Source organism: Plectropomus leopardus, chromosome 4 (assembly GCF_008729295.1).
Source record: "Plectropomus leopardus isolate mb chromosome 4, YSFRI_Pleo_2.0, whole genome shotgun sequence".
Classification (NCBI taxonomy): Eukaryota; Metazoa; Chordata; class Actinopteri; order Perciformes; family Serranidae; genus Plectropomus; species Plectropomus leopardus.
This window is the reverse complement of record NC_056466.1, coordinates 13,340,279-13,364,282: the sequence shown is the minus strand read 5'-3', so window position 1 is coordinate 13,364,282 and position 24,004 is coordinate 13,340,279. Positions and strand designations below refer to the sequence as shown.

The 24,004-nt window shown below is 38.7% G+C and overlaps 1 protein-coding gene across 1 annotated transcript in view; it reads right to left on the bottom strand.

Moving 5' to 3' along the window:
• fbxo41 (F-box protein 41) overlaps positions 1-23,699 on the bottom strand; it is a 46,220-nt gene extending 22,521 nt beyond the window's left edge. The window contains 3 exon segments of the mRNA XM_042485985.1: positions 2,106-2,313; positions 21,248-21,477; positions 22,931-23,699. Of these exon segments, the coding sequence (XP_042341919.1) occupies positions 2,106-2,313; positions 21,248-21,477; positions 22,931-23,479 (987 nt within the window). The 5' untranslated portion in view covers positions 23,480-23,699.
• Between the last annotated feature and the right edge of the window lie 305 nt (positions 23,700-24,004).

The following is a 24,004-nucleotide window of genomic DNA, read 5'->3' as shown; positions in this document are numbered from 1 at the left end:
TTTCCTTTGGCACTACATATTTTCAATGTATATTTTCCGTATTCCTACAAGAGGCCCAGCTGAGCCATGAAGTGAATCAAGCTGCCAGTCAGCTGTTTGAGTCAAACTCTCAGCAGTTTATGGAAGAGACAACAAATACAAGAAAAAGAAAGTGTGATTATGTCAGCGACGACAGAATAGCGTTCACTGTGGATACTTAATGAACCGCAGTACTCAGAAGAAGTTTTGTGCAGGGAGACTGAAGTGGCTGAAAATGAGACACAGAGGGAAAATTCCTGTGGAAGCTGTGGGAGCACAAGCTCACTGCGGACTGTGAACACAGAGAGCTGCTGCTGCCTGGACTTGGTTACAACACCACCTGAGGATCTTTCTGAAGATCAGAAGATGTCAGCACTTTACACTCTACTGGTTGTTTGGTGAGTTGTTTCAACTGATGGTTGGGTACAGCAGTGCTCTCTGGAGTCTCTGTCATTTATTTGGCAGTGGTTTTATACAATCCTCATAAGAGAAATGTTCACTGTAAACACAGTCTGTCAGGTGAAGTGTTGATGTCCATATTCAGTGGAACTACAACAGCAGTTTTCATTTCTTTATTTAAACAGCCTGGAAAAACACAAGCTTGTGACATCTTAAGAAACATGAAGTTTTGTTTCAGTCAGATCACATTACAGCCAGTAGCAGCACTTTCTGACCCAAACAGCTGAGTAGCGGCTTGATTCAATTCATGGCTCAGCTGGACTCCTGCGTAGGAATATAGAAGTTACATGCTGAGAACACGTAGTGCCAAAGGAAAAGGCTGTGTGACGGCCACATAAAGCAGTGAAAATACTCTTAATACAGCTTCCACCTAGACTGATATTCATTTTTTTAAGTGTGCCTTTTTTTGTAAGTGGCTAAAATACATGTTAATATCAACCCTTCTACACTGAGAGCGCGCCGACTGCCAGCTACTGTATGTAAAACAATAACTATACATAAGTATCTCATGCAGCCCCACTTAAAAAATCCCAAACTTTTCCATCACATATGAGTGTCATGTTTAGGTTCCCACATTCTTTGAGCCAAGTTTATCAAAATATGTAAGTAGAACATTTAAAGTTTGATGAACTAAATGACAGAAACAGAGGTTCTTTGATGAAATAAGGAAGCTTGAAAGCCTTTGACTACATGTCAAACAAAATTTAAATGCTTTAGAAAAAATATACTCAATATAAAATAACAGAAACACCCATTTCATACCCACACCTTGTGACTACAAATCTTTTTATATTATAAGAAACATTTCTTTGATGTTTAATTACAGTCGTGCGAATGCTGTCAACAAAAGGGAAATGACTGACTGATTCCCGGAACAGGAGGAATAACTAATGAGCTAAATGACTTAAAAGACCTCATGCACACGTTCACATCACATTTACGTACACACTAGAGTGATCTTCCAGCCTTTTAACAAATCCTGAGCCTGTAGGTTTAATTTAGTGCAGAATCATCTTGCTCTGTATCTGTTCAGATTTTGAAGTTATTTCAGTTTACTTAATTTCACCTGCAGGTGTACGAAAACATGGGAGAGTCCTCAGCAGTAACTGCACTTCCGCTGCATAAAGAGTAGACTTGTTGTCTTGAGCATCTTAAAGTCTATTATGGTTCTGACCTGTGGCGCATTACAGGGACATTACTCAGCATAATCAATGCTTATGCACTATTCAAAAGCAAAAAGCTGCTCTGTCAAGGACTGTCGGAAAGCTGGAAGTAGCATACTGAGAACAAAAATTATAAACAAATATAAAAGAATCACAGTGCTATTAAATAATATTGAATTATTGAGATTACAAATTGTCATTTGTAATGACAATTAATTGGATCTTACACAGGTCATATGATCTGATAAGTACATTTTGATCTTCCTGTCTGCATTATGAGACCAGTATTTATATGTATATTGTTTATTTTGTTGCCTGAAACACAGGAAATGTACTGAATATAACCAATACAGTCAAGTCAAATTTGAAAACACTTTTGAGACAAAATATCTCACATTGCGTTCTGTTGTGTTTTGAGCAGCAACCCATCGATGCAACAAAAGATACAGGTTAGGATATCCTCACCTGGCGTCCATTGCCCTTTGTGGCCTGCAGGCTGCAGCGTCCCAGGCTGCCGTTCGGCGTGGTGCCACAGCTGCTGATGATCTGGAGCTGTTTTTCAGCGCGGTCTGCTCGGTCTAGCAGCTCCTCGATGAACTGCTGCAGCCGCACCTTTGCATTGGCTTCACGTGCCGCCGTCTCTTGAAGGAATTGGTCAATCTGGGCGACTTCCCTGAAGGCAGAGGGGGGAACGAGAATATTAATGGGACATACAGTGATGTGCTCTCTTAAAGCTTGTTTGAAAATCTGTCTCATTAGGTGTCAAATTACAGATCTGCTGAACTTTGCTTAAGGGAAAAATGTACTTGTTCAGCTTAAATGGTTGCTGCAGCACACTTTTTAAAAAAACCTCTCACATTCACAAGCTGCTGTTCTTCCTTTTCTGCATGGAGACTATGCACACCGAGGCTTGGTGACAGAGATAAATACACAAATCCAACACAAAGGGAGGGAGAGACAGAAAAGGAATAGAGGGTGAGAGAGCAGCTGGATATTTATACTGCCGCAGGCACAGCGGGGCCAAGTTCCCGTCATTTTAAGGGACAGTGTGTTACTCATACAGAGGCAGACAACCCAGGAACTCAGACAGTGTTTGTTGTTGTCTGCAGCCTGATCGACACTCTGTATATTTCTAGAGTTCCCTGCAGTGATTTTATTGTAAGTCATCTGAAAAAGTTAGATACGGTTTGGTGATAAACATTCCTAAATGATCAGATGTGATTAGTTAAAGCTTGGATTGGGAGTTATATAAGCAGCCCCTGAAGTCCTGCGCGAATGAGCAGTCTCTGCATTGATGGGAGTTGGCTTTGACTTGTTATGCTGAAACCGGTCACATGCAAAAGTTAAAACAAATGATAACGTCAATGGAAAATGTCATTGTTTGTTACTTTAGTAATAGTGACACTATGAAAATTAACATGAAGATTAACTTCATCTGACTAATGCCATCTCTGTCCTCAATTAACTCTGTTCACCCTTTAAACCTGCAATAATTGATTATTTTTTGGCCACTTGGCGGCAGCAGAAACAAGTTGTGACAGTAACATTACAATGTCACTGATTTACAAGTTGACACTGTGAATTTGTTTGGTTATTTACACATCGAGCAGTTATGGAGGATCATTATTATCTACATTGCATTGTGTTTTATGTCCACCTCATAAATGTAGGGTTAACATTCCCCCTCCTTTCATCTTGAGTTTTGGTTTCTTACAACTGCTAATGGGAAAATCTATCTTTTTAGCTGCTAAATGCTCCACCAGCTAGTCGCTAACTGTGTCTGTCTGCTGTTTGGTGCTGAGCAGGTAGTGTACAGAGGGTTTCACAGAGCTTTGCCTGCTGCTGCTGATAGAAACACTATGAGAGCAGTCAAAATGAAGCCAGACAGCTAAACACTGAGATAAAACTTACAATGAAGCTCCATAACGCCAAAGAGAGCTGCAAATGTGTGGAATAACTCTCCGTTGGTTCATTACTATGTTTGTCACATTGTTTCACATTTGATAGATTGTTAACATAAAAAGATGTATTACAGTCACATTAAGTTACCATGCTTTTCATAAGGGCTGAAACCAGCGTTGTAGTCAGGACCACCTAAACCGAGACCAGGTCATTAACAAGACAAGAATATATTGAGTCTGAGACTAGACACGTTGAAGTCAAGACCAGTGCAAGTCCAACACTGCATGATTCATTTACAATAAAATAGCATTCTTCAAACTGATAAGACAGATGCACATTCCTATACCACGCACCATGTGAAATGTCTAAAAAAAAAAAATCAAAGGCTAAGCAGAACTGAATTTTATGTGTGGGAATTTACCTTATCTTTCTTTGAGCAAACAAAATATAAAAACTAAGAAGCTGAAATAAAACTTAATTATCTTTATTTAACACTCATTTTTGTACTGGCAATATAGTGATGTCCCTGCAGTTGTGGTCTTGAATAGTCTTAACATAAAATCCAGAGTCCTCTTTGTCCAAGACTGAAACAGAAATGCTGTCAAGTCAAAGATGAGACCCAGACCTTCAAAAAGTGGTCGTGAGGCCAAGACTGATCTGGGATACTACAGCACTAGCTAAAACTAATAATGCCAGTATCTTTTTTTTTTAATTACAGATGAGTCGGTTGTTTTGGATTAATTAATGAATCATTTAGTTGGTTAAATGTCCTTGAAAAAATCCCATTATTATCTTAGAGCCCAAGAGGAAGTCTTCAGTTGCTTGACTGGCTGGACCAACAGTCCAAAACAGCGAGGAAAAAAGATGATCAATCAATATGATATACAATAAGAGAAAGTAACCAATCTCTACATCTGAGAAGCTGCAAAAAGCATTGTTTTTTGCTTGATACAGACAACAAATCTATTATCCTGGTTATCTATTATATGTTTGGATATCTAGTAATAAGAATTGGCTCAGCACTACTTTGCAAATCTAGACAAACCTCTTTATATCTAATTACCACCCAACCCAACATCCCACATCCCTCCTTCAACAGAACTTCCTTTTGTCTTTTCAAGCTTGTTAATGCAGAACTAACTCCATATGAGACTTTTTGCAATCCCCTAAAGCTTTCCTTATGTATCTCTATTTGTGTCCTTGTAAACAGCCCCGGCCTTTAAAGTCTAAGCATGCAGTCATGAGAGCTTAACAAAGCAATTCAGACATCTGACCTTGACAAAGCCAAAGGAACCATTAAAAGATTGTAGACAGGGAATGAGGACATAAAAATCTGTGTCCCTCTGGTTTTAAATAGCTTCGTGCTCATGAAATAAGCCAAGCAGGATGGATACTTTTAAGTTCGCAATGTCAAACAATCATTACTACTAACCATTATATAATCCAGAATCCATCCAAACAACAGTACCGGCACTTACAGTGAGTTTTATTGAAATGGGGGCATTCTGAGATAAAAATAGTTTGCCGTCTGGCACAGTTAACTTTTCTTATCCTCGGGCTATGATTGTAAAAATATGACTCCAAAATTAGTCTAGGTGTTTGACTGCAGGGGAGAAGCAAAAGCACACCTGCTATCAAACGTATGAGTAAACAATCAGTGAATCAGTAAATGATATGAAAATTAAGTGGCCATAACTTCTCTTCCTCTCCTCTGTGTTTCATCCTGTTCATAGTTTGTCTCCTGGTAATTGCTCATAAAGTGAGATATTATGATTTTTATCTACTCTGGGCTCACTTGCACCTGGGTGTAAAGTAATATTAAGAGGCCTTTTACTGTACACACTATCTCCACTGCTGGAGATAAAATGTAAAGAATGTGAGTGTTTGTGAGCAAGACATAAACAGGCTGAGCGCCAAGCTCTTCCAATCATCTCATCCTCATCAAACTATAAGCCACCACCTCTGATTCCAGCTCACACACAAGGAACACTGTATCAACAGGTGTTCCTAAGGGACAAACTGAAGATGCAGATAGGAGGCATGGACTGCTCTCAGCCATTTTAAGGGACAGGATGGACTTCATCAGTTAAAGTACTAAAGCTAAAACAACTCTAAGAGAACCTACATTTTACTCTAGCTTTGGCCTGCCTTTAAATCCTGATAAAAACTAGACAGATTGATCTCCATTCACTGGGACAGATGAAGACATTGAGATGATATCATCATATAATGTTAACATGGTTAAGTTACTAGCAAATAGTAGCATATTGGCACATAAGCAGACATAAGCAGACACAGAGCGACCAATATTCACCCCTTAATGCTTCATTATTTCACCAGCTGACTTTGTCTGTTTGCTCTTCTGTGCATGTACTGTAAAGAGCTTCATTGCTAAAAACAGCTGCTAGTGTGTCTGGAAACGATGTTGTTAAAAGCAGCGAGACGGAAACAGAACAGTTAAGTTCTGGTCTGTAAAACCAAAACAATGAACTGCAAGATGCTAAAATGCTTCATGGACCTGAGGGGAACTGCAGAGTTTGGTGATAATTCTCTGTGGGTTCATCACTATTAGCAGCCCATTTCATAATACACAATGCATTGTTAATATATATGCGGCTTTGTTTATATAATGCAGCTTTAAAGAAATATTTCACCTACAAAATGGCAATGTCCATATTAAATACTCACCGTGCCTTATGTAGAATTTGTGAACAAAAACTTGTTTTTCTCACATGCCTCCACAGTGGACATACTGTATTATCAAATAGGCAAATATTCTTTATGAATTGAAGTAAACAGGGACTATGTTTATCAACAGTAAAACTATAAAACATCCTCTTACAAACTTTCCCACAACTCCTACAGAAAAATCCAAGTCTATTTATCCAGTTGTATGCTCAGTACTTTCCAAACACGTGCATTTTTGCTGAAACATTATGATTAAAAACATTTCAATCCATAAGTAGAACATGCGTATTTGTATGAGCCTTGGAGGCATGCAAGAAAAATTGTTTGTCACGAATTCAAAGTAACATGCAGAGAGTAATTGATATACAAATGCTTTTTTTGCATGTGAAGTATTTCTTCAAGCGCTCATGCTAATCCACTTTCTACATTTCACAATTTCTCTTATCTAATTTATTTCAAATAAGTTTTGTATGCTCCCCTTGAAATTTGTGTTTTACTGTTTGTGCAGTATTTTCTGTTTATTTCTAATGCAATACGTGAACCACAATTTCTTTCATCTACTGTACGAAATGTGCAATAAAAAATCTTATCTAGCCTAGAGGGAGGGAAAGAATGAAGTATGGTTGAACTGTGTTCTGGGAAGAAAACCATTTGCTTTTTGCAATACAAACACAAGGTTAGCTCCCATAAATAAATCAGATCTACATGGAGAATTCACTCAAAACTCAATTTTGCAACTGACACAGTATTGAAAAGATTTTTTTTTTTAAATGAACCTCCCACTATCCAATCGCACAACAATTTTTTGGCACTTCTTAGTGAATTACAGTAGTCATAAGGCTCGTGAGGACATCAGAAAAACACATTGAATATGAGGGACGGCAGACGCTGGGAGTAGAAGAGCTCATGTCAAAATAACATGTATTAGCAGACTGTCTCGGCAGATTATATCACTGATTCATCCGACTGTATGTGATGCATCTCATTACGGTGCACAATTAATGAGACCAAGTATCATTTATTTTAATTCAATGATTGGAGCTGTACCTAATGTGGTGTATGATTAAGCAGCCTGGAGCAAAAGTTGTGCTCTCATTATTCAAGTTAATAAACGGAGAACAACAATGACTGAGCACTGTTTTTAGTTCAGCCTCCAATATAATGACATATAGTTATCTCATTTCTGCTATTAATAGGGTAGTTGAGGTTGATTTGTATTTACCACAGATTGTGATTTGGCATCCAAATTGTGATGCATTTGTAATTAGTCTCAGTTAATTATTCAACAGTATCAGATTTTTGCTGTTACTGGAGACAGATGCACCAATCCCAGGAGGAGGAACGCGTTAGAGGCAACACAGGAAAGCCATTCCCTCTCTTTCTCTGTGAAAGAAAGAAAAGCACGGATGCACAACATTGTCCGGCAGCTTAACCACTTAGCTGAAGGAACCTCACTCAGTGTGGAAATCCTCATGGAGAAGAAGCAAGGGAATCAGGAATTTGATCAGAAAGATGTTGGAGGGTGGGCAGAGGGGGAGAGAAGGAAAAAAATATCTTGGGTGTATTGCGGTAGACATGTAAGGAGAAAGGGGGTTAGACCAGAATAAAGAGGAGAGAAAAACAGAGATGATAAAAAACCAGATGAAGAGGAGGGAACAAGCACAAAGGCTGCGAGGAAAAAACACTGCAGAGGCTAAAGCAACAGACAGCAAACAGAAATCTGCAGTCATGTGGAAGCTGAAAGCACAGGAGGTTTGACAGAGGAGGGGAGAGAAATGGGATGTGGCTGCTTCCTGTTGTCAATCCTAATTTCAATACACACTCAGACGTACACACACACCTCACTCTAACAAGCGTGACTCACTCCAGCACCTTAGAAAGAAAGCCTCAAGGTGACAAACATGCCGCCGTGTTTACCCGGACGCTGGGGGAGCTGGAAAGGAAGGCCGCCATCTTTTCTGGGTGACGAACATGCAGGTTGTTAAGTCTGGGGCGTGATTCACACGATGACTCTGCAGTGGCTCCACATGTCCTCATAGCATTGATTCATGCATCTTTGTGACCCTGGTTTGCTGACGGTGCAGCAGAGTTTTTGTCTACTCTTTATCTTCTCAATCTCACCCACACACTGAGCATCCAGATACACACACACACTCACTGCTGGGATGTTGTTCTGAGTCAGCAGCACACAAATGATTTTTTTCTGAAACAATCCTATTTTGATTTCTTTCCAAGAGATAAATAAGAAGATGAACACCACTCTCATATTTGTGTGGTAAATATACAGCTAAAACCAATTAGCTTAACGTAGTGACTGGAAACAATCAAAAACAGCTAGCCTTGAGTCTGACTGTAAAGGTAACAAAATCCACAGACAAAAACCTCCAAAGTTAACCAGTTAACACACTATATTTTGTGCGTTTAACCCTTTGAAACCTTGAGCAACATCACTCATCTTGTGCTGCTTTAAGATGCCTTTCTCTAGTATTTAAACCTCTGAACTCTGAGAAAATTGGTGTGACTTCTTTCAAAAACATGGGGAAAAAGAAAATGAGCAACGTGGCAAAAAATGTGCCCGACTTTACCCTGCCAGCTTCCTATAGTACATCACAAATTGAGTCCATGTGTTAAAAGGGCAGGTAATTGTCTGCAAAACTCACAGCGAGCAAGTGGGTGTGTTGACGACATTTCTATTATGTGCGCAAAACCAGAAGAAAACAAACATCTGAGGGTGACTAAAGGTCATTTACACAAAGACGGCAACAAATATGTTGGAGAGATGACAAGATTCAGAAGTTTCTGTTGGCCAGGGTCAAAGTTAAAATTGTCAGAAAACGGCACAAAACTGTTATTTATCACCAAACTGCAAACCAGATATGTGCTAGTTGTGTAATTCACATCATGTCTTGCCTCCTGCGCGCTCTACACAGGCGCCATCCCTCGCCTAATCATGCCCAAACAAATTTAATTTTGCAACATGGACTCACAGGATCAAGACCCTTTCATTCTGAGTAGATTTTGTTGAAACTTTACAGGCAAAGTTTTTTGATTTACTGGCTTGGAATTATGTCTGATATGAAAGAAAATATAATTGAATACAGTAATCAAATATTTATAAATCTGCTATTTTACATCATCACCGCTACCTGCAGTCCTACCTGAGTTTACATTGTTCTCTATCTTCATATTGTTACACACTACCGATTGATTTGTCCGTATTGAATTAAACATTATATATAATAGCTAAGCTCTGGTGCAAACAATGTGCCTCACTTAATCCTAACAAGAACACTAACACAGCGGTTGAGATACAATCAATACTGCTGATTAAAAGAATAAGGTCATAGTGCTACATTTCAGTTTTACCACATGTTCCCCCTCAGAGCTCAAACAACACTGCTTTGCTCCCTGCTGCTTTTCCTCCAATGAGACTACAATAAGGAGCTTGTTTGCCTCATATCCATTTCAAATCTGATGCCTCCTTGAAAAAAAAGCTACAGTCTTACTAAATTTAGGCCTTGAAATCTTGCTAATAAAAATATAAGCCACAGTTTTTTATCAAATGGCTTTCAAGACCTCAAATGTCCTTTGCTACTACATATGCTCGGAGAAATAATGAAAAGCTAAGCCAACAATGTTTCATCTCCCTGAATCTTAAAAGCCATAACAAATATAGTCTATATAGCAAAGACATCCAGCTGTAACAGGCATGATTAATAAGGCATGATCTTCTGAAGGATTCTGTTTAAATGTTAATCACAATCACTGGTCAGCCTCCTTTCACAATTGTCATCATCTCTGGCCATTAATTCAAAATTATGCCTCATTAATATTAAAGAGCGGAGATGATTGACTGAAAGGCCTGCATGAGGAAGACGAGGCTGTTGCATGAAAACGAGCTTTCTCCGCTCCAACAAAGGACAGCTGCTCGTGTGTCGTTCTGTTTTGACACTTGGATCAAATGGTGATTTTTTTTTATTTGGTGAGTCATATTTGGGAGGCTACATTGTGTTATCATGTCATAATGTCACACATTTGTATGCGTTACACACAAACACACAAAGAGGAAGGCAGCTTGAGGAGATATGTAGAGTCGACATGAGAGGGAGATGTGAAATGAACAAGGATGAAAGGGTGAGAGAAAGGGGATGATGAAAGAGAAAATGTACTTTTTTAAAAGCCTCTTAGGTGAAGAAAAAGCATAATTGGTTTCCCAAGAAACCACAAATCCAGTTCTGAGTACCGATCAATCATAGGAAAGTAAATATTTTATTGTGGCCCGAGAAGTCCTCTCAAAATCTAAATTCCCGGTGCAAATCACACCCGACTGAGTCACTCAAGAGATACAACGGCAAGATGATGATTTAACATTTCAACAGGCATGACGGAAATGGATTTATGATGGAGGAAAAGGCCACCTGAAATTCAGCTGTCAGACGTGCAAAAACGAATCAGTCCTCACATGCATATTGCATTGATGGCAGTGAAATTACTTGTAGATGAAATCTTCTTCTGAAAAACACAGGGGTAACTGGAACAAAATTGTAGGGGAAAACAACAGATATAGTATGCATGAAAATGTGTTGAGTGGGGCTGCAGCTTCTCATCATAATTATTATTTTTTAATGAAATCTGTTATTATTCAGTGTCTGAAAACTACCAAAACTGTCCTCGAGCCAAAACTGGTGTCTTCAAACTGCCAGTTTTGTCAAAAACTCCAAGATATTTATTTTACAGTTATATAAACTGAGAAAAGCAGCAAGTCATCACATCTAACAGGCTGGATATAGGGCTAGGTGATATATTGCCTATAAATAATATTGCAATATATTTAGGATATATCGAGACATGCAATATATATCTCTATATTTCAAAATCTCCTTTAAACTACTGTAGACTACAAAAATACTAAACTATTAAATAACACAATTTACAATTAGGTTAAATAAAGTATTCTTGAAAATGTAGTGAAATAAAGTATGCTACTGTTTTAATGAAGTTGAATAAAGTACTGTAAAAATAAAGATATATTAAGAACTGTTATGATAAAAGTAAATAAAGTACTGTTTAAATAAAATTAAATAATGTAATGCTGTTATTAAGTAAAAGGACCGTAAAAGTAGAACTATTATAATAAAGTTAAACAAAGAATTGTTACAGTAAAGTTAAATATAGTATAAACAGTACCAAATTAACTTTATTGTAACAATACTTTGTCTACTGTTAAGATATAGTTAAAGTATTGCCATTAGGAAATAAAGCAACGTGGAACCACTGATGCCCTGGTGCTCCATGGTCGCAAAATTCAACTAAGTAGTCGTGGTCAGGAGCTCTGCAGATACAAAAACACACGGCTTGTCTGCTCACACACTATCGCCCAACAGAAAGTGGTCTGGATTGACAGGAGAGTGTGTGTGATATATCATGTTTGTGAATCTTTTTTCTTGTGTCCATTAGAGCAAGAGAGCCCTGGGAGAACTGAAACGTGATTCTCATGCTGGTAGCTTAAAAAAAAAAAAAGACAGGACAATTTATAATCAATGTTAGGAATATAGCCATTTTATACATTACATGTTGAACAAGCCATGATACATTGAGTGTTATCAGTGAATGCCCATCTCTAGCTGGACGGACATCATTTTTGGCATTTTTGCTTGAAAGTTTAAATTATCATCAATCAATATCTGATTCATTTTCTGACCATCGTCTTAAGGATAAATTGGATAAATGTGTCAGTTCTAGCGTGGACTTCTGCAAGTCATACAGGCATTTCAATCTATACACATCAGCAACACTCTGTCCGCTCTATGACAGCTCGACAGCTCAAAGGAGAGAAAAAAAACGCAGTATTGTCTCAATATGGGCTTTCCACTGAAGAACCACACACATTCTGACACTAAACTCCAGTATATCCTCCAAGTATCTTACACTCCGATAATCAGAGTCCATCTGCGAATAGAGTAACAAGCACTGGTTACTTCAACCTTTCATGTCAGTCTTAACGAAATGAGAAAGAAGACAGACGTGTCCACTGAGAGACTGGCTGCACCATCCTTCCTGTTTTCGTTGTGTTCAAAGCCTTTCATCCAGCCTCAAGGACACACACGTCAGTTCCTTCCATCTAATGACAGACATGAACAGCCCTCCGCTCATAAATCCTGCTCTATCTGAGGCTCCACATCCACTGGATCAATCAAACAAACTGGGTAATATCATGCTGAACCTTCTCTCGTTATATGCCACTTGATATTGCTGCTGGATATCTGCGTCTGCATATGTTTTAATTTACAAATTTACTCTAGGGCTGGGCAATATGGCTTTAGAATAATATTTTTATATTTTTAGGCTATATCGTGATACACAATATAAATTTCAATATTTTGAAATCTCCTCTAAACTAATGTAAACTACTAAAATAAAAAACTATTAAATTAACTGCAGTTATAAATTAGGTTGCTGTGGCCATGAAATAAAGTTACATAAACTACTGCTATAATAAGCTAATCAAATACTGTTATAATGTTAAATAAACTAGTAAGTATAAAGTTAAATAAAGTATGTGTATATGAAAAGTTGAGTATAACTTTCCAGCTTCATGCTTGTTTGTTTTGGTGCTATGCATCGTGTAGACGCCCCCTCAGCCACAGGGACAGACGCAAAGCGTTATCAGATGACGTAAACGAAACAAATGATGTAGCATAATATGAAACGATAGACTTTTTTTAAAAATCATCAGACGATATATTTCATCTTATCGCATGGCCCAAATTTACACAGAGCATAATTCTCCCTAAGCTACTCTTCCTTCAGCTCAGCATTGTAAAAACAGAAATAAATACGCTTATTAGAACCATATAGGGTTCTTTGGCTGTCACAATAGGAGAACCCCTTTGGTTCCTGATACCCTTTGAGAGGGTTCCACCTGGAACAAGGGTCTCCCGGTTGTGGCCAAAATAATTATCACGTTTTTTGGATCAATATTGAGATCTTGATAGTTCATCAAAACATTTAAACATAAAAAAATGATGTACAATGCATTCTATGTGTGCATTTTTGTGTTTGCCATCAGTGCTACAATGTTTTCTGTAATACAAACAATTTTCTGGCTTACATGACATCTGTTCCTCCAGGGTTCAAACAAATATTTCTCTGCTGTCTTGTACTTTGACACTCTGAAATACACTGCACTTAAATCTTTGTATTAAAACAAAGACCTTTGATTACATCATGTTTATGTAAGGTTTCAAACTAAGTCCAAACCCTCCACATTTTCACTGCAGATCACGTTCTTCCACTGACTTCTTTTCATTAGAGAGCCTTTGTGCCTTGCTAATACTACATGCTCCTCTCTCTCAGACACTGCCGTTAATGAGCCGAGTTCTTTCGCTACCCTGACAGCTTCACTTTGCATTCAGGATTGCTGCTCGAGCTTGTGTTTTGAGACACAGTGACAGCAAATAGCCAGACTCGGCCTCTGGCTTCCTTATGCTGCACAGAGCACACTTGCTTTATCATAGCTGGTTGTAGGAATAAATCACGCCTCAGGGTTGTGGCCTACTGCAGTTATTCTCTGTGTGTGTGTGTGTGTGTCTGTGTGTTTGTGTGCGTGCACGCGCATGAATGCGAGATGAAAACCTGACAGGACTTTTCTGTGTAGTTGCTTTCCTCCCTCTCCAATACAGAACACCTGCACAATCTAATACAAACTGCAGCACTGCAACATTTAGTTCCTGCCCTGTTTGTACAGCACATGAGGTGGTACAATACAAAATCACAATACAACACAATGCAACACAACAATGCCAAAACGTACAGCTACAAAAAAATTACCATAATAATAATGTTTCAAACACAAAGGAACACTATTAGCTTCACAAAGGAAGCATTTGTTGCAGGGCTGCAACTAGCAATTATTTATATTGTCTATTACTTTGTCAATTATATTCTCACTTAATTAGTTTGCTTTGGTCCAGCCTCTTTCTTTTCTATTAAAACTCCACGTTTATAAATGATCTCAGTAACTTTGCAATTTAAATCTTTCTATTCTTTTTTTTAGGGTGACGTCTGTGCAGGGACTCTAGATGAAAAATAGCCTCTTGTCTAACTGTAGCGCAAATGTTCTTTAATGTGCACTGGCCCTGTTTAAGGAGCAGTGTGTACAATTTAGGGGGATTTAGTGCTATCCAGTGGTGAGGAATCCAGATCCCAATCAGCTGAACTTTTCCAGGTAAGGAGTCCTTTAGTTGTTTTTACCTGGAGCATGACAAACGGACCAGGTGATTAAAACCAGTAAGAACACTGAATAAAGCAGTTTCACATTTTAAAAAATCAGTGTTTCTCCAATTCCTCTGCTGGTCTGAGACAGATAAAAAAAACTTGTTACAAGGTGTTCAAGCAATATCCCCCTTTAAAGAATCAGTATTTTTCTTTTAGATGCAACATGTCGTGGAGGGGCTGCCGACATGCAAATGCAAAAAAAGCAAATGGCCTTAAAGAGCCAGTGTTTGGTTTGTGCGTTCTGGACTACTATAGAAACATGGCATAGCAACATGGCGTATACAAGAAAAACATACTTATATTACATTCCAAACCTGCCAATATATCCCCCTAAATCCTACACAGTGGAACTTGCTTTGTCTGACTGAGTACAAAGTTAAAAAGATATTCAGTTTATTATCAAAAGAAGCAAAAAATAGAGCAAATAATCACAACTGAGAAGCTGGTAAATGGAAATGTTTGTCATTTGTGCTTGACATATATCTTAAATGATCAATAAATAATTAAAATTCTTGACTAATTAATAAATCTATCTACGAATCTAAGAATCATCAGAACGTAGGGCTGAAGTATTGGATTACAAACACTGCACAGTACTAAACGATGCCTGCACATTTCATACTAATTTTTCCCACGAGAAGAGAAACAATTAAGTATTAAAAGCAGAGTGGCTGATAATCCAGCTGCCACTGGAGCGTTCAGTATTATGTCCTCCTGCAGGAGCACTCAGCCAGGCTAGCCATCACTCCCATGTATGAAACGGATCACAAACTGAAGATCAAGATCAAAGTTAATTAGAAATGGCTCTTAAAATTATCTACTCGAACAATAATAAGACAATTGGCACATTAGGGATTGTAATAATTCCTCAGCAACTGAAAAAAGCTTGTCGTTTGTCATCAAGCAATCAGTAATGTCTGGAAAGATTGCAACGTTATTGGAAATATTTCTCTGACAGACACAAAATGAGGCAGTTTTCCTTCTCTGAGTGATTCTGTAGCACGCTGAAATGATGGAGATAACCGTCCCACCATTTTTCATTTCTCCTCAGGCTCCAGTTTCTGCTGATTACAGCTGTTCTCATTTATTCCAGCTGCTATCAAACCACTTAACAGCCGTGCTTGAGGGACTCTGTTTTTCATTCAGTTCTGACTGCTGCACTGTAGCTTGATGTTTATCATTACGTGCTCTCAGTGACTCTTATAGGCATGCAGTGTGTTTTGTGTGTTTTGTTGTTTGTGAATGAATTTTGCTCCAAACTAAACTGCACACTGACATGATAATAAAGTTGAACTGAACAGTCGCACCTGAAGCGTTTTTCATAATTATTTACAGTTTCTCTGAGAGGGGAATAAATTATTAGCCCGTGTCATATTTTTATGCATGGCACTGCTAGAAGCAAAATCAGTACGTGGGAGTTTCCTCTGGTTGCATAGCAACTCACAGTGAGGTGACTCGCATTTCTAACATTTGACAGCACTGACATGATGCATATTTCCTTGAAGGAGTTTCACAGACTCTCCAAAGTCACTAGAGAATATTAAAGGTTTTAAAAGAGTCAGTTGTGTGTGTGTGTGTGTGTGTGTGTGTGTGTTGTTGGACGGCCATGTTTGAGCCCATAAGCTGCTCTGTGTCTGTTAACTTCTGCTTAGTCATCAACCATGCTGAACATTCACCGACTGTGATGCTCTTTTTCCACCTCAGACCTACTCTGTATTTTAGCCTCTGAATGAGCTTTCTGTTTTGCTGCCAGCTTCTCCTCAGAGAGACAGAGACAGAAAATGTGTGTGTGTGTGTGTATGTGTTTGTGTGTGTGTGTGTGTGTGTGTGTGTGTGTGTGTGTGTGTGTGTGTGTGTGTGTGAGTGTGAGAGAGAGAGAGAGAGAGAGAGAGAGAAGGAGACTGGGCTCCTGGCATAACTAGGAGGCAGTCGCACAGCCCAGGCAGGGATTTTAAGAGTATGACCTTCCCAGTCTGTTGCTGCCAGGTTTGAGATGCATGACCACAGCTACTGCAACCTTTACAACAGGAGGGAGGGACTAAGTAGAAGAAAAGCACACTTGTTTTCTGCTCATTCGACCCGATGAAACACTGTTTTGTATCCCGCTATCACGAGATCAGACAAGTCAACTTCTATTACGGGTTCAGCTGTCTCTGTCATAAGACTGTAGGATAGGAAACGGCATATGTATATTTATTTTCATTTGCAAAATTCACATTATAACAGGAGCACTGGAACACAATGGACGACTGCTTCAACATGTCAGCTAAGGGGTTAGTTAAGCAACAACATTTAAAAAAATATATACTTTTCTTTTAAATTCAAACTAAGTGAGTCATTTGTACGAACATTTTTGTTAGATAAAAGCTGAGATTCTTTCTCAAGGCTTTGAGGCACCAGATTCAGTCTTTGTTTACTCCCCTGTCGCTAAAACATTGTGAGATGATGATGCCAAATCTTTGGCTGCGATTCTAGATGCTGATCTTAACTTCAAAAAGTGCCTATCTAATATTTCCACGACTAACATGTGTCATCTTGGAAGTATATATCTAAAGTTTGATGTTTTCTGTCTTAGTCAGATTCTGAAAAGCTGATATGTGCATTTATTTCCAGTAGAATCAATTACTGTAATGCACTTTTTGCTGTTCTGACAAAGTTAAATAAACAGTATCAACTAAAACCGAATGGTTTGAACACATCTCTCCTGTTTAAACTTACTTTCAGTAGCTCCCAGTAGAGTTATGAGAAAGTATTGAAAAACTTGATTATCATGAGTTTTATGTTTGTGATGTTGTATCAATTCTCAAAGCTCTGTATCAAATTTTAATTAATATATATACAAAGATTTGTAGCAGTGGTTCATTTTGTGTTGTTTTTAAACCTGCGACCACTAGATTAGTATTATAAATCATCCATTTGAATCTTCCACTCTAAAGTAACAACAAAATATCATTACACACACAAAAAAACAGGTCTATGAAACAGGTAGACCACTGCCACTAACAGTTTTCCTAAAATCATTTTAAAAAATGCAAAAAAAAATCACCTTACTTATACTATCTAAATTTATTGCAATACACAGAACTGTAGCCCCTGTATTGTGATATGTATTGTACCGCCAGTAAAACAAAGAGGTTTTTAAATCTATAAATGGCTTTGTTCCTTCCCACATAGTTATCATGCTTAGTGAATACACACCACACTTAGTAATCAAGTAAAGGTCTCCTCACAATACCTAGTATACATTTTAAATCAGCTTATGGTGCCTACAGTCATTGTTAAAGGATTGTAAGTTACTGGTTAACTTGCTCGCCAGAAAAAGTGAAAGTAAAAGCCAAGATTCACGCTCATTTGGCATTTCGCCTTGCTATATTCATGTTTTTTTTCTGTGCGGCGTCTCTTGGATGCTGCCTATGCTCAGGCACCTCGTTGCTTCCTTTACATTAAGTCCCAACCTCACCTGAATGCAATGGCGGTACAAGCCTGTAAACATCCTGAAGACAAATAAGACGACAATAAGAAAATGCCACACCCTTCAAGTGGGTCAAAGTGATTAAGAGGGTACAACCTTTAGTTAAAAATCATTATTATTGTTATTATCATGTATGATTTTTGTCTTTTTTTTCTTAATATTTCGAAGCACATTGAGCATACACCTGTCATATAAAATGTGGAATTTGAATAAAGTTGACTTAACTCTTTTCTATATCTTCTGTGATCAGAAACTGAACATTTGTCAGACACAACAAGCACTTTACAGTGAGAAACACAACATCTGTGAGGCAACAAGGACCCCAAACAAGAGGGTGAATGAGCACTGGAAACAGACTACATAAACTTTCTGTGAACACCAAAACAGAGTCAAACCTCAACTAGCAAAGAGTCAAAGTCTTTGCACAGACATCAGAGGAGTATATGAAAGAGGACTTTCACGTCCACTGCCAAAGTCACCCTTGACAGGAGTTATGGTCTTTCCCCATGTAGACCGAGGCTCCACAATTAGGTCACATGACAACAACCAAACTATCCGCATGACAACTGAGCAACTTCATCCACTGATGAAGGCCATGAAATGTTGCTGAATAAAAACAAAGTGGATCTTGTAACAGGAATTTTGTCATTTGTTTTCTACGAAATTATGATGGATATTTTTTTTTGGACATTTTAAAGATGAAACTATTCACTGAAAATAATCATCAGATTAACGGATAATGAAACTGGTATCTGCAGACGTACATGACACATAATGCCTCATTAAGGCCTTTAATATAGATTTGTTTATTACTTTGTGTCATTCGTTGAAGTCTTTGTAAAGAAAGAATGGCACAATCACTCACACATACATGCATACAGTCCAGTCACATGTGCAGTTGTGTGTCTGTGATGAGATAAGATGCTTTGGAAAGCGCCTCTCTGTCTCTGACCTACTGTTGACATTCAGGCCAGATAAAGAAAACGAAAAGGTGATAAAAAACCCAGAGGAAGATAGAGAGACGAGGCTGGCTGTCCCGCCTGATAAAGACATGGTACAGATACCAGATGACATTAAAATGAGCCTTGAATGACATTTGTCAACACTCGTTGATCAATTTAACAAAGAAAACAGGAGCAAACAAGCAACGAGCTTGTGTTTGAGGTTATGAAAGTACTACACCTAATCAATACAGGTGGAAAAAAACTGCCTTTAAAAAACTATTTTAAAACCTCCTCCTGACACCGTTATTGGGTTTGAACTTCTTCTGTTTCCAGAGCTTTCTTTTCCCATTACATTGCTTTTGTCCCCCATAGTTGCCCTTTGTAAATGCTTGTCATTAATAATAAATAAGAAACTGAATGAGAATGTGACATTGGTAGAATGTTTTTATGGAAATTCAATATCATGCATCTTTAAAAACCTAATTAGTGAGGATGGAAAATGTTTTGTAAAGTATAATAAAGAATGTATTGTTTTCATTTTTTTTTTACTTTTCATTTTAACGTAGACTTGGTAAACATAATATATTTTATGCATTGCTTCAAGCCTCTTAAACTAAAAATAGCATCAATTTTTTGGAGCACACAATAAAGGACTGTGGGATTAATTTCAATAAAAGCTTGGAAAAACAGAAAAATAAAGCCCTCGTGTCACTCACTCTTTGTGCCATGCTGTGGGAGAGCTCCAACTCATGTTGATCAGACTCAGAGCCAGCAATAACTCACATCACCACACTGTGATTTACATCCAAGTGCTCCTTCTATTTACAGCTGCCGTACTTCTAACTAGTTCATGAAGCAGCGAGGCCACTTTATTGAGGGACCAGCCTGAGAGAGGGACGGGCAGGAGGGGGGACATCTCTGCTGCCGTCCCCAGTTGCTCCTGTCCAACTCTCCACTCAGCGTGAGCAGCTAACTAGCCTTGCAGGGCACTGGTGTATTGAGACAGCAGCGAGACAGATGCTGGCCACATCTGGCGGGTGGATGCGACTGAGAATTACACCATCAACAGAGAGGTAGAGGTGAAGGAGAGGAGGGGAGTGTGTGAGGATTTCTATGCACGAGAATGTGTTTTATAGAAGGAGCAGTGAAAGAGACAACTGTATTGATGTCAAGGGTGAAGGAATTAGTATCCAAGGATGCTCTCGTTTTACCGATTTCCTGTTGCTCCATTTTATTCTGCCACAGACAACTAGTTTATTTTGAAAAGGTACAGGTCATGTAAAGAGCGTAAAGCAAACATCCAAAACTGAAGCTGAAGCCTAGGATGTCACAATTTGACGTTTAGGGCCACTGACTAAGCATCTGTATTTGACTTTGATGAGATGGAAGTGAGGATGTGTTGAGTTTAACCTTTGTGAGAGAGATGGACAGACCAGTACACCAACAAACTGACATCACCCATCATCAAAACAGCAGCATGTAGAGCATGGCATGTGTTTTTTGGAAACATGATGAAAATTAGGGCTGTAAGTATGGATTATTGTCATCATTAATTAACAAGGTTCCTGCAGCTTAAGGCAAAGTTCATTTAAGAGTTTTCAAGACTTTTTTTTAAAGCCACTGGGAAATAAGTTAAAGACATTTTTTTTAAACTGAAGAATGACAATCTTATTTTGTCCAAATGTTTTTTATAACATAAAAGATTACTTTTTTTGTCCAGTGAAAAAGTTAGAGTGGAACATATGGAAGACAATGATCATATATTATCATAAAAGTATCTGTTCGGTTTACCATTAGAAGGGGGAAATATCTGGCATTTCTGAACAGTTTTCTTGGCGATATTGTGTTTCTAAATCTGCACGTAAGATGCCACAGTTTGGATGAACATGTTTGGAACATGATGAGTTTAAGAAAATTAATTTACTAAAATACTTATTATTATTAAAAATAAATGTAACCAATCATTTCTAAGGTTTTACGTCAGAAAAAACATTAATAAAATCCTACTTCTCGTAAATCAGCATTTACGACTTTTAAACGCTTAATTTAAGTCTATTTAATACAAATTAAGGCCTTTTTTTATATTAATGCATTCAATGCCTTTTAAGACTTTTAAGGATCCACAGGAACCCTGATGTCTTCAGTTTGCTTGTATTGTCCAAGCAACAATCTAACAACCATTGAATTACTTGAATCTGTTATCAAAGTTGTTGCAATAAATTATGTGTCAATGATCTAAAACACGTTTTTTGATTAAAGCAAACCACCAGGCCACCTGAAGCTCTGGGCCTACGCTGAGTCTGAAGAATGGATTTATCACTTACTGTTGTTTGTGACTGAGCTCCTGCTCCTTGTTCACCAGGTCCTGTTTGAGGTTGGCTAGCATTTCCACAGAGACGTCCACCTGCCGAGAGAGCTCAGAGGCCTTGTCCTCCAGGTCCTGTTTCTCCTGGCTCAGCCGATCGCTCTCCTGTTTGGCCCGCTCCAGCTCCGAGCTCTTCCTCTCCAGCTCTGCCTGAAGACGACCTACACGGGCCGCTATTTTCTGCTCCACCTACAAGACAAGAGCCGCTTAAGCTTAAGTCCCACCATAACCACCACATTGTATTTAACATAACTGGCGATGCAAATACGGTCATTAATTGAGAAATTAACAGGTTCATCAACAAAGATTTCTGTTCGTAAACATATTCACATGTCCATATACATCTTAAATTTGTTTGAAGGAAATTACTTTTTCCTAAATTAGATACAAAATTAGATAGAGGTCTGCTTAGATTCATAATGAAATTATTGTAATGAAAAGTCCTCTATTGTCTATTGCCAACATCCACATGAGGACAAAGATCATGATGGAAACCTATTGAATGAAAACAGTTTTAAAAAATGGATTCAGCCAAATTAGAAACTGTTATACTGGCCTTGACCTGTAGTAAAGTGCTTAAATTATAAAATAGCTTTTTGTTGTTGTTATTTTGTCCAAAATGTGACTCAGTGACTCCTGTGTATGAAAATCCTCTGATTCATGTTTGAGTGTAAAGAAGATGAATCAGTGATGCATGCCTCTTCTCACCCAGAAAAACTATAAAGATTAAGGTTTTCTTTTGGCTAAAAAACATGGACACTGTTATTTAAGTCTTAGCATATTTATTCTTTGATAAATGTTATTCATTAAATACTAATTCTGGTCAGTAAAGAACTTCCAGAATACAATTATGCAGCTCCTTAAAGGCAACATGTTATTCCCATCATATCAATAATTTCCTCTCTGGTGCTGAGCTTTAAGTTCTCAACACAGACTGAGAACAGACTGAGATGAGAGTAGCGTCTGAGTATTTTCCTCCAGGGCCTCTGGACTGTGCACTAACCCACCTCTGGACAGCAAGATACATAATGTTACATTCAAAGTGCTATCTAACCAACATGCTCATTTTAGATCTAGATCCACGTTTCTGCATCAACTACAGTAAATCTCCTACACGCTTGACACACAAGAGAAGTGTCAGTTCTGCACCACTAGACCACCACACTGGACCTTTAAAGCAAATGTGTAGATTTTTTATGTGATTACGGCATCTTTCATATTAATCTAAAGATGAAAATATGAGTGTTTATCCTGTTTATTCTTAATGTCTCCTGGCTGCATCTTTGGATCATGACTTGACATGTATTGCTTGATAAAACTACAAGAGGCGCTAAAGTAAAAAATGTTTTAATTCCACTCAACAAGATCAAACTTTCTCCACTAAAATTATTAGTAAACCAAGTAACAATCTGAGCAGTGACTATATAATCTGTGTCCAGGTCTTGCCTGTCTATAATAGCTATGTGTTTACGTTTGCTTATGTTTGATTAGCTTGTCAGCTTCATTTTAGTGGCACGTATAATCTGTATCATGTAAGTCTGTTCTCTAAGTATTTTGAGGCTACTGAGAACATGAGTGACTTGAATGTGTCAAAACACTTTGCTAAAAGAGTAACTCTGATAATCATAATAATTGCACCGACCTCTTCAGACAGCTTCTCCAGCCTTTCATCCAGCTCCAGCCGTTCAAACGCCCGAGCCTTCAGCCTGGCCAGGCCCTCCTCATAGGCCGCCTCCACCGCACTGGCCGCTACATTAGCTGCAACTGCTACAGCTGTGCTGGGGTTTCCATGTGGACCAGGGTCTGCAGATGTCATGGCTTTCTTCATGAAAATCTCCCCCAGAGGAAACTCCACATTGGGAATATACCGGGCTGCTGTGTTGGAGTTAGCCGGCGTCAAACTAAGGTCGTCCGCACAAGGAAGCTCGCGACAAGGGAAGCGGCGCTCCTTTAAAGCTGAAGGCCGCAGCGGCTCAAAAGGGTCGTTGTTGTTGGCAGGTGCGAGGAGAGCTCCCTCAGCGACTAGTGGCAGCAGAGCAGCAGCGTCACAAACACTGTTGGATTTGGAGAGGACGTAGAGGGTTTCGTACGTGTGGTTGTACTCCAGGTGGGCACGTAAGGACGACAGGCTTCGGAAGCGCTTGTGCTCCCCGCAGCGAGGACAGCGGTATGGCAGGTCCAGAGAGGCCATTCCGTGCAGTAACTGCCGGAGGAGAGGGGGCGCTCACGCGGCACAACAACGATGCCAGTATGAGGGCACTGAGGTCACGCACCTGACAGATCCTCTCATGGTGAAAACAGAGCAACAGAGCGACAACGGCAAGCCAGTAGGATGAACAGAGATCCCATGTGATGTGGAGGAGCCCAGCTCAGTCACATGACCACACATAGTGGCAACATTCAACTGGTCGTTTCTCTTCATCCATCATGGGTCCCCTGCCTGAAGTCCTGGACACAGAGAAAACAACGTTTAAGGGCTTTATACTGTTTGTCAAAGAAATTTCACAGAGAGTGAATGACGAGGACTAATCCAAGACAATCATTTTTCTTGGGATAGATAAAGTTCTATCTTATCTTAGTGCAACTTCAAAACAATATGCGGGGGAAAAGCATGTTTCGAAAAATATATCCTGTATTTTCCTGCAACAAGGCCAAGTTAATCCTCTTACTTTAATTTTTATGGACTACTTGTTGATTAAAATGTTTTCTTTTTCTT